General features: G+C 39.6%; 1 protein-coding gene across 4 annotated transcripts in view; it reads left to right on the plus strand.

Moving 5' to 3' along the window:
* The window catches only part of LOC5516318 (WD repeat-containing protein 49), a 23,665-nt gene continuing 11,617 nt past the window's right edge, over window positions 1-12,048 (plus strand). Inside the window, exons 1-19 of one of the 4 annotated variants that reach the window (XM_048725951.1) lie at window positions 1-306; window positions 1,365-1,458; window positions 1,813-2,028; window positions 2,226-2,330; window positions 3,463-3,516; window positions 3,644-3,840; window positions 4,198-4,331; window positions 4,763-4,964; window positions 5,286-5,350; window positions 7,999-8,063; window positions 8,136-8,219; window positions 8,294-8,372; window positions 9,938-9,999; window positions 10,143-10,238; window positions 10,714-10,782; window positions 11,060-11,155; window positions 11,264-11,379; window positions 11,505-11,577; window positions 11,754-11,930. In XM_048725951.1, coding sequence (XP_048581908.1) covers window positions 227-306; window positions 1,365-1,458; window positions 1,813-2,028; window positions 2,226-2,330; window positions 3,463-3,516; window positions 3,644-3,840; window positions 4,198-4,331; window positions 4,763-4,964; window positions 5,286-5,350; window positions 7,999-8,063; window positions 8,136-8,219; window positions 8,294-8,372; window positions 9,938-9,999; window positions 10,143-10,238; window positions 10,714-10,782; window positions 11,060-11,155; window positions 11,264-11,379; window positions 11,505-11,577; window positions 11,754-11,930 — 2,064 coding nt within the window. In that variant the 5' untranslated portion in view covers window positions 1-226. The remainder of the gene's footprint in view (window positions 307-1,364; window positions 1,459-1,812; window positions 2,029-2,225; window positions 2,331-3,462; window positions 3,517-3,643; window positions 3,841-4,197; window positions 4,332-4,762; window positions 4,965-5,285; window positions 5,351-7,998; window positions 8,064-8,135; window positions 8,220-8,293; window positions 8,373-9,937; window positions 10,000-10,142; window positions 10,239-10,713; window positions 10,783-11,059; window positions 11,156-11,263; window positions 11,380-11,504; window positions 11,578-11,753; window positions 11,931-12,048) is intronic. The other 3 variants (XM_048725948.1, XM_048725956.1, XM_048725946.1) reach the window with 3 other exon arrangements.

Consider the following 12,048-nt stretch of genomic DNA (forward strand, 5'->3'; position numbering starts at 1 on the left):
AACGTTATATTACGAGGGTAACATTATAACTTTTGACAGTTTTATAACCCATGGCCCTCTGCAGAACGACAGGGTTGGTCTTCCTGTGTCGCGGGAAACTGGGTCGAGTCAACGCTGCTATGGTTTCTCGTTTTGAAAACATTCAGAAGTCTTGACATTATGGCGGTAAATTGTGAATTCTGTCATCCCTGGAACTGAACACACAACTAGTTAATATAGCTTTAAGATGTCTAGGACCACTAAAGATGGAACATCCACAAAATCTGAAGAAATTACGGAGAATGGTGACGAAAACCAGAATGAAAAGTAAGGTGCTGCCGTCATAGTTCTCTTCTCGTTAGTTTGTCATTCTAAAGAAAGCGGATTAGAATACCATCTAGATATCTGGAATGTCTTATGGCCATCTGTAGACAGCATCAGCTAGTTTTTATTTGCTGTGACGGTTTTTATGTAATTCGTGAAGAATAAGAGAAATGTAATCTGTTCTGTTTACTGTACTTTGTGAACTGATGAGCTCGATTTACATACAAAACTACTTTTTTTAAGTACAACATATAATATAATAGTAAAGATACTGTAGGAAACCGGAGATTTTCTGCTTTTTCTATAGATTTCATATCTTATAAGCACTATTGACTTTTACTGTTAGCCGATCTTTAGTCTAATCGTAGTTTTATGTTTTGTCAATATGCGGTTTAGCCAAGTTTCCCGCTGTTTCTAAAATTCTTACTAAACTTCTTAAGTAACGGATCGGTTTCAAGGAGATATCTTTTCAAGGAATTTCATAGTATCTTTAAAACGTTACTAAGATATTTAACGAAATCCCATTTATCTATTCAACGTAATTCAATAAGATTTTTCAGACGCCGCAATAATATTTATAAGCGATTACTAAGTTAAGTACAAAGCATCGTTTGAATTTACTTATCTCTGTAAAACATTGAGATAAGTTTCATGTTGTTCTGAAAGATTCATTTTTAAGTTTCAGAAAAAAATACAACTTAAGTTTATAGGTAATAAGAACATCAACGGGAAAGACAATCAAACAAGAAAAAAATATAGTTTGATATTGTCGATTACAATTTGTCATGTTGCAGAATGCTTTGTTTGGTATAGTATGTCATTAGACCAATATATTTTACTTTATTATCTTGAATTTTTTTTTTAAATAAAGAAAAAGGACATAGTGGGTGTTTGAAGAACCTAAAATGGTTATTTGCTAAAATCAAACCATTGTTACCAAGCGACAATAACAATGTCTTTCTTTGACACTTAAGTTAAAAATGCACTGTACCCATAGTGATTTAAAGGTGTTAATAGCCTCATCTCAAAGGTTGTAAATAGAACTTTTTTGTGTGTCACAGGAAACCAGATGCCAAACTCTCCATGGCGCCAGGTGTTAAACTGGTTAGCCGGTTAACAATGCATGATCTGAAGGCCATACAAGATGCATTCACCGTAAGTATAAAGTTGTTTATCTATCAATTTAGACACTGTGTACAGAAGCCATATCAATACTGGTGTTACACTAGATGTCCATTAATAAAATTATCATATTCAAATACAGTGTTTATGAGCCAGGGGAGTCCTCTAGGATGGGGGATCAAATATTGTTTTAAGTTGGGGTCTCAGGGAGGTTTAAAATTTTTATATTATCGGCTGGCTTTATCACATAATCCCCCAATTTTTACAAAAGGAAACCACTAGTATTATTACACAAGCTTTTCCTTACTCAGTATTTCACGATCAAACATACAATGCATTGTGTTTGCAAACATTGTAATAATATGTATGATTATTAAAATTTTTAAGATCAACCAATCGGGACAGCAGAGAGAGCTGAGTCTGGATGTGGATCAGTTCTGTGAGATCCTGTCTATTGTCCTTAACAAAGGTGTAAGGGAGGAGTATGAGGAGTTATTTAACAAGATCGATGTCGCGAAGGAGGGGTTTGTTGACTGGGATAAGTTTTCCTCACACATGCTTCTTGAATACTATGAAAAGGATGACAGAATGAAGACAACACAGGTACATTATTAGTATGTTTTAAAATCTGTTAGTTTAGGTAGCTACCATACATTAATCAAGGTCACTAGATTTTTTATCAGGCTTTTGACACATTCTAGAATTACAATCTCTGTCCCTTGGAGAAACAAGAATTATACTCCATTTTACAGTCTAATGCTTCATTTGTAGCAACTAACAACAGTGCTTATTAACTCCAGGTGCCTCAGTGGAGGGAGCTGCGTAATATCTCCAGTCCACACAAGGAAGTAATCAGAAGAATATCTCCCCTGATTAACCCTTCCAGATACTTATCTGTCAGTAAGGTAGGCTCACTATGATGATGCTAGAAGTGTTCTGGTGTGGCGTGTGGTTATTTGGCTATGTGTGTGGGGTGTGGTTATGTGCATGGGGTTTGGTGATGGCGAGGGTTGTGGTGATGGCTTGGGATGTGGTGGTGTGAGGTGTGGTGATGGCGAGGGTTGTGGTGATGGCGAGGGTTGTGGTGATGGCGTGGGATGTGGTGGTGTGAGGTGTGGTGATGGCGAGGGTTGTGGTGATGGCGAGGGTTGTGGTGATGGCGAGGGTTATGGTGATGGCGTGGGATGTGGTGGTGTGATGTGTGGTGATGGCGAGGGTTATGGTGATGGCGAGGGTTGTGGTGATGGCGTGGGATGTGGTGGTGTTGGGTGTGTTGATATAGCATGAGTAGCGGTGATGGCATGGGGTGTGGTAATATAGCATGAGTAGCAGTGATGGTATGGTAATATAGCATGAGTAGTGGTGATGGTATGGGGTGTGGTGATATAGCATGAGTAGCGGTGATGGCATGGGGTGTGGTGATATAGCATGAGTAGCGGTGATGGTATGGTGATATAATAGCATGAGTAGTGGTGATGGTATGGGGTGTGGTGATATAGCATGAGTAGCAGTGATGGCATGGGGTGTGGTGATATAACATGAGTAGCAGTGATGGTATGGTGATATAGCATGAGTAGTGGTGATGGTATGGGTTGTGGTGATATAGCATGAGTAGCAGTGATGGTATGGTGATATAGCATGAGTAGTGGTGATGGTATGGGTTGTGGTGATATAGCATGAGTAGCGGTTATGGTATGGGGTGTGGTGTTATAGCACGAGTAGCGGTGTAGGGTAAGGTGATGGCATGGGGTGTGGTGATGACGTGTGGTGATGGCATTGGGTGTGGTAATGGTGTGAAGTGTGGTGATAGCATGGGGTGATGGTGTTGGTTATGGCAATGACGTGTGGTGATGGTGTGTGGTTAAGTGATTGTGTGGCGTTTAGTGATGGCTTTGGGTGTGGTTTGGTTGCGTTGGTTTGGTTTGGTTTGGATGGATAATAATTTGTTTTTTTGAGATTCATATCCTTCACCAAAGCCTTCTCTCTTATAGTTTCAACAATGCTCTGGACACCGTTGTTTATTATTGTTTGTTACAGGAAGGGATATTATGCCTGTGGTCACTTGGGATGAAGCAACTGCGTACAGTGCAGGTAATTCGTCAGATAGATTCCATCAGGGTATAGGCTATCTAGCTGTGATATACATTCTCATGTAGGATTACAAAAATCAGCTTGTTTGTTATTAAGGCATGCATCAGCTTAATTGTACTTATCACAGGTTCAGCCTGATCAAGACGAGGTCAAGCAGAGGGATCTGTGGGTGACAGACTTTATTCCCATGCAAAACCTGTATAAGCTTGCTATTGCACTGACCAGCAAGGAAATTGCCATCTACGACTTGAGCTCCAAGTCAGAGTTCAACTGCCAGTTTAGAATCAAGAACCTTGATGACACGCCCCTTTGCCTGGACTACTGGTGAGGTCATATAATATGACCAAGTACAATTATACAATATATAATATACTCAAGTACAATTTCCCCATTCTCCACCACCCTTCGGAAAGCATAATAATAATGGTACCCAATACAGAGGTCATGCAGTTGATTATGATTCTAATGATGATAAATGTTTATTATGCAAAAGCAATGTCAACACCCATATTTTCAATATAAATGCCTGCCATTGCTTCCATTCTTTGTAGTAAAAGGACAAATTGTGAGGAAACTTATATTTTGTGCCTCAATTTTTTTTGTCAGTTTGGAGGACATTGTACCTAATGTGTTTTCAATCACCATCCAATTGTCGGAACCAATATTTGTCTCTTTCTATAGGAGCAATCCTGACAAGCCAAATGAGGCTATCCTTGCATTTGGTGATGTGTCAGGACAAGTGAATGCCCTACTGTTTTCTGCTGTGAATATTGCACTTTTTGACCGACCAGCCCAGCCAGCAGGGAGCAAACAAGGTATGTCTATGTATTTTCTTATGAGGTTTGACATGGCCATACTGTATACAGGTTTAGGCCAGTTGGAGATTTGTCTGATGTTGACACGATAGCATTTTCCCCTGTGTGTGTTTGTGTCTTGGACTAATTAGGTGGATGCTGTTTCAGGATAGTTTTTGCTGCCCATTGTTGTTTGTGGCGGGGATTCTACAGTACCACCCTACCCTTGAATATCGAAGTCCGAAGACCTGTAGATTTGGGGAATACCACCCCACCTGAATGAACGAAAATTGAGTCCCACTGCAAGCTAAGTTAAAGTAGAGAATAATGGATTGATACACTCCCCCTCCCCTTCCCCCACACATTAAAAATCATGGCAATGGGCGTGGTCCATTGCTGAAAACAACTTTTTTTTCTATATTAACTATTTCTGTGCTCTTCATCTCTGTCAGATGTGTGCTTGACGGTAGACATCAAGGATGTGAGCAGAGGGCAGTACAAGAATGCTCGGCTTGTGAAGCATCATGGTCACACTGAGTGGACCAGACAAGTCATGTACTCAGCTCATCTTGACTGCTTCATCTCTTGTTCAACGTCTTACAAGGGCTCCTTGGTGTTGGGGTGGATAGAAAAGACAAAATCGAACATGAGAACGTATGTAATTGAGGAACGAGCACACACATAATGCAAATAAACATGGATCAAGCTAAACGGTTGTAGCCATAACCATGACTCAGAGGAACCCAGGCCCATACTCCTACACTTAACGCACATGTACCAGACATAAGTGCACAATAATTGCTTTTTAATGTGGATCCAACTTATAATTGGTTACAAAAGCTACTCAGTTTATATTCAAATAACAAAATAGCCTTGATCCAAGACTTTGACTAATTGAGTTGAGCATAAGAAGTTGTAAAATCACAATAAGAGTATCACATCATTTCATTCTGTGGTCTTGTGTTATGTTTCCAGAACTGCATTCAAGATCCCACAAGGAGTGAATGCCTTTGATTATAACGAAAAAGCAAATCTTGTTGGTAAGAATGCTTCCATTCCTTGTACACTATACTGATTCATTCCTTGTACACTATACTGATCCCTTCCTTGTGCACTATACTGATCCATTCCTTGTACACTATACTGATCCCTTCATTGTACACTATACTGATCTCGTCCTTGTACACTATACTGATTCATTCCTTGTACACTATACTGATTCATTCCTTGTACACTATACTGATCCATTCCTTGTACACTATACTGATCCCTTCATTGTACACTATACTGATTCATTCCTTGTACACTATACTGATCCATTCCTTGTACACTATACTGATCTCGTCCTTGTACACTATACTGATCCCTTCCTTGTACACTATACCGATCCATTCCTTGTATACTATACCGATCCATTCCTTGTACACTATACTGATCTCGTCCTTGTACACTATACTGATCCATTCCTTGTACACTATACCGATCCTTTCCTTGTACACTATACTGATCCATTCCTTGTACACTATACTGATCCCTGCCTTGTACACTATACTGATCCCTTCCTTGTACACTATACTGATCCATTCCTTGTACACTATACTGATCCATTCCTTGTACACTATACCGATCCATTCCTTGTACGCTATACTGAACCCTGCCTTGTACACTATACTGATCCATTCCTTGTACACTATACTGATCCCTTCCTTGTACACTATACTGATCCATTCCTTGAACACTATACAGATCCATTCCTGGTACACTATACTGATTCATTCCTTGTACACTATACTGATCCATTTCTTGTACACTATACTGATCCATTCCTTGTACACTATACTAATCCATTCATTGTACACTATACTGATCCATTCCTTGTACACTATACTGATCCATTCCTTGTACACTATACTGATCCATTCCTTGTATACTATACTGATCCATTCCTTGTACACTATACTGATTCATTCCTTGTACACTATACTGATCCATTCCTTGTACACTATACTGATCCCTTCCTTGTACACTATACTGATCCATTCCTTGTACACTATACCGATCCTTTCCTTGTACACTATACTGATCCATTCCTTGTACACTATACTGATCCATTCCTTGTACACTATACCGATCCTTTCCTTGTACACTATACTGATCCATTCCTTGTACACTATACTGATCCATTCCTTGTACACTATACTGATCCATGCCTTGTACACTATACTGATCCATTCCTTGTACACTATACTGATTCCTGCCTTGTACACTATACTGATCCATTCCTTGTACACTATACTGATCCATTCCTTGTACACTATACTGATCCATTCCTTGTACACTATACTGATCCATTCCTTGTACACTATACTGATCCCTGCCTTGTACACTATACTGATCCATTCCTTGTACACTATACTGATCCATTCCTTGTACACTATACTGATCCATTCCTTGTACACTATACTGATCCCTGCCTTGTACACTATACTGATCCATTCCTTGTACACTATACTGATCCATGCCTTGTACACTATACTGATCCCTTCCTTGTACACTATACTGATCCAATCCTTGTACACTATACTGATCCATTCCTTGTACACTATACTGATCCATTCCTTGTACACTATACTGATCCATGCCTTGTACACTATACTGATCCCTTCCTTGTACACTATACTGATCCCTTCCTTGTACACTATACTGATCCATTCCTTGTACACTATACCGATCCCTTCCTTGTACACTATACTGATCCATTCCTTGTACACTATACCGATCCACGCCTTGTACACTATACAGATCCATTCCTTGTACGCTATACTGATCCATTCCTTGTACACTATACTGATCTCGTCCTTGTACAATATACCGATCCATGCCTTGTACACTATACCGATCCCTGCCTTGTACACTATACCGATCCATTCCTGGTACACTATACTGATCCATTCCTTGTACACTATACTGATCCATTCCTTGTACACTATACTGATCCATTCCTTGTACACTATACCGATCCATTCCTTGTACACTATACTGATCTCGTCCTTGTACACTATACTGATCCATTCCTTGTACACTATACTGATCCCTGCCTTGTACACTATACTGATCCATTCCTTGTACACTATACTGATCCCTTCCTTGTACACTATACCGATCCATTCCTTGTACACTATACCGATCCATTCCTTGTACACTATACTGATCCATTCCTTGTACACTATACTGATCCATTCCTTGTACACTATACTGATCCCTGCCTTGTACACTATACTGATCCATTCCTTGTACACTATACTGATCCATTCCTTGTACACTATACTGATCCATTCCTTGTACACTATACTGATCCCTTCCTTGTACACTATACTGATCCGTTCCTGGTACACTATACTGATCACACCAAACTGCGATTTTCAATATCCGGTGATCTCTCTCCAAAATATCCAGCTGCTAAACCTCTTTTTGGCTTCCGTATCATTCAAATTAACTGAATTACATTTGGCGCTTTCTGATTGGCCAGCGCCTTGCAGAGAGGTGGCGTGATTAGTTGATTGGTTTCAACGTTGCTTTTACGTTGTGTTAAAGCATCAAAATCAACAGAGTTGTGGTTGACCAGATATTGCCTTGTTACCTTATGGGTATATTGACCTATGATCTTCACTTTATTTTACCTTTCCAGCCACAGCCGGCGTGAACCATCATGTTTGTTTATGGAATCCTTATGTTATCTCCAAACCTGTTGGGGTATGTAGGACGCTGGGACTTCTTGTTCTTCAATGTCTCTCTCAAGTGTTCACACCTTACTCTTTTCAACAGGTTCTCAGAGGACATATGCAAAGTGTTGTCGCAGTTCACTTTATTGAGTCCAGGGGGCAGTTGATCAGTCTCTCCAAAGATAAAGTATGCGAAGCTTTGTTTTGTTTTTACCCAAGAGGATACAGAGCATTAAATATGTCACCCCCATTTTGCTGCAGGTTCTGCGGATATGGGACACACATCTCCAGGTCTGTCTGCAGAGGCTTTCTGGAATGTTCCCTAAAGGTCCAGCCGAAGGTAAGCATTCATGGACCGCCATTAATGACCGCACCAACAAAAATGTAACACAGCAAAGTGTAACTTTCAAAGCTGTCACATACAGTATCTATGACACATTTTGTTTGTCTTTGCACATGGGTAAGTCCCTGATAACCAAATACTATACATACTTGTGACACATTTTGTTTGTCTTTGCACATGGGTAAGTCCCTGATAACCAAATACTATACATACTTGTGACACATTTTGTTTGTCTTTGCACATGGGTAAGTCCCTGATAACCAAATACTATACATACTTGTGACACATTTTGTTTATCTTTGCACATGGGCAAGTCCCTCATAACCAAATACTATACATACCTGTGACACATTTTGTTTATCTTTGCACATGGGCAAGTCCCTCATAACCAAATACTATACATACCTGTGACACATTTTGTTTATCTTTGCACATGGGTAAGTCCCTGATAACCAAATACTATACATACTTGTGACACATTTTGTTTATCTTTGCACATGGGTAAGTCCATGATAACTAAATACTATACATACTTGTGACACATTTTGTTTATCTTTGCACATGGGTAAGTCCATGATAACTAAATACTATACATACCTGTGACACATTTTGTTTATCTTTGCACATGGGTAAGTCCCTCATAACCAAATACTATACATACTTGTGACACATTTTGTTTATCTTTGCACATGGGTAAGTCCATGATAACTAAATACTATACATACTTGTGACACATTTTGTTTATCTTTGCACATGGGTAAGTCCATGATAACTAAATACTATACATACTTGTGACACATTTTGTTTATCTTTGCACATGGGTAAGTCCATGATAACTAAATACTATACATACTTGTGACACATTTTGTTTATCTTTGCACATGGGTAAGTCCATGATAACTAAATACTATACATACTTGTGACACATTTTGTTTATCTTTGCACATGGGTAAGTCCATGATAACTAAATACTATACAAACTTGTGACACATTTTGTTTATCTTTGCACATGGGTAAGTCCATGATAACTAAATACTATACATACCTGTGACACATTTTGTTTATCTTTGCACATGGGTAAGTCCCTGATAACCAAATACTATACATACTTGTGACACATTTTGTTTATCTTTGCACATGGGTAAGTCCATGATAACTAAATACTATACATACCTGTGACACATTTTGTTTATCTTTGCACATGGGTAAGTCCATGATAACTAAATACTATACATACCTGTGACACATTTTGTTTATCTTTGCACATGGGCAAGTCCATGATAACTAAATACTATACATACCTGTGACACATTTTGTTTATCTTTGCACATGGGTAAGTCCATGATAACTAAATACTATACATACCTGTGACACATTTTGTTTATCTTTGCACATGGGTAAGTCCATGATAACCAAATACTATACATACTTGTGACACATTTTGTTTATCTTTGCACATGGGCAAGTCCCTGATAACCAAATACTATACAAACCGGATGTCACCACCGGCACCTTATGAAGCACAAACACTGTCTGAAAAAGTTTATACATTTATTTTTCAGTTTCTATAACGATGTTTTACGACGAGGAGCACAGTAAACTTTTCACAGCATTCAACCAGCAGGTAGTGTGCGCTGGCTGCATTTGACAGTGTTTTTCGAGCCCTTTACTCTATAAAAGTTCTTCCCGGTGCACTGAGATAGGTGGTCTAGGGATGTTACGTCAGTAGTGCATTACCTAAATCTATCTAATGTGGTCCCTTTACAGTTGACGCTGATGGTAATGAAGCCTGAAGTTAAAGATCGCGTAATGAGCCACGAGCAGCCAGTTACTGCAGCCATCTACAACAGCAAGTTTAACCAGGTGAAGGATCACAGATGGGCGGAGTGATTGGCATAGTGAAAGACGTATGAATAAAAACAGATAGACAAATTGATTGTTTAAAATAAACGGATACAGTGACAAAGAACAGATTGACAGATGGATGGTTCAATTGTCAGTTGGTTCTATTAATAATCAGAATTTGGATTATGGATTGACATAGGGAGAAATTAAGGCGAGAAGATGACAGACCCATCAATAGAAGGACAGATAATTTGTAAGATAGTTTTATGGATTGTCAAAGTGACGTCTAGACAAGAGGGAAGACAGACCGACCAATGGAAGGAGAGAAAGGTTGAAAAGATAGCTTGACATGTGGTTTTATGGGATGACAGGTAGTTTAATGGATCGACAGATAGTTGGATAGCTTGGTTGATACGACGAGAGGGAAGACATACCTATGAATGTAAAGACAGCTATTTAGACATGGATACTGACCTTACCCTTGTGTGTCCAGGTGGTTACCGCTTGCGCTGGATCTGTTATCACCATGTGGATGATCGACACCGGACAGAAAGTCAAACAGGTTTGCCGCATTATATCTTTAAGAGTAGCTTTGGTTTCGAGGAGTTTGATCAACTTACTTGAAAATGGTTTTACAATACAATGCAATGCAATGCAATAAACTAGGGTTGCATATTAATCTTTTACAGTTTTATAATATATGGCCCTCCCTATATCTAAGTACCTAAGATAATAATAAAAAACCTATGTTTTACCGTGAAACAGCGTGTAAAAATTATAGCGATAATCTCTACTATTACTTGCCGCCTACACGGGTTTTGTTATTCCATCTTTTACAGTTTGCAAACGCTCACGGGAACGCGGAGATCACTACCATTACCCAAGATGCAACAGAGACGAGGCTTTTCACGGCCAGCGCTGACGGAACTGTGAAGGTTTGTGGGCTCAGCAAACATGCACCATTGTTTCGGGTTTACGTAGTCACCATACGCCAGGGGCTCAATGTCTTTGTCTTTTGTGACGCCTGCTCATCTTTCTTCTAGATCTGGGACTTCAATGGTCACTGTCACAGTATTCTGATGGCAGGAAATGGCGACCCAGCTGAAATCAGTCAAGTGATGTGCGTCAAGCGGATGATTGTAACTGTAGGCTGGGACAGGTGAGATAAAACAGACAAACAGATGGATAAACCATCGGACGGACAGACCTGTCGGCAGACAAAAGTACTGGTGGACTAGCGGAACATTTAATTAGTTGACCATTCATTTTATCCAATGTTCGCAGAGCTCTCTGTGTTTTCCGCGATGGTCAGATCAACTCTTTTTACGTTTATCCATCGGAATGGAAGGGGAGACAGGTAGGGCACTAAATTCTTGAATTTTGATTCTCTGTTAATATTTCTTTGTCTCTTGGTTATAGTAACTTGATTTATAAACTCCTACGAATAGAAAAACTTCAGCCTCGGGGTAGAAAGTCTAGTGTTAACTGTGTACTGTGCTGTGCTGTACTGTATGTTTATCCCTTGTGTGACAGGAGCATCAAGATGACATTCTATCCGTCGCGTATAGCCCACCCACAACCATCGCCTCTGCCAGCTACGACGGCGAGATCGTCATATGGAACATGAACTCCGAGCAAGCTTCTCGGCATCTAGTGGCCGAGAAGAGACGAAAACCTCCGAGATCCTCACGACGCAATAGATTGAGAGCTGTAAGAGCTAATATACAATAACTACTCCATTTACGTACTATAGGCAAATCACTTGATTATCTCGACGTAATAGACTGAGAAGGGTAAGAGCTAATATACAATAACTACTCCATTTACG

The sequence above is a fragment of the Nematostella vectensis genome, chromosome 1 (assembly GCF_932526225.1).
Source record: "Nematostella vectensis chromosome 1, jaNemVect1.1, whole genome shotgun sequence".
In the NCBI taxonomy this organism is placed as follows: domain Eukaryota; kingdom Metazoa; phylum Cnidaria; class Anthozoa; order Actiniaria; family Edwardsiidae; genus Nematostella; species Nematostella vectensis.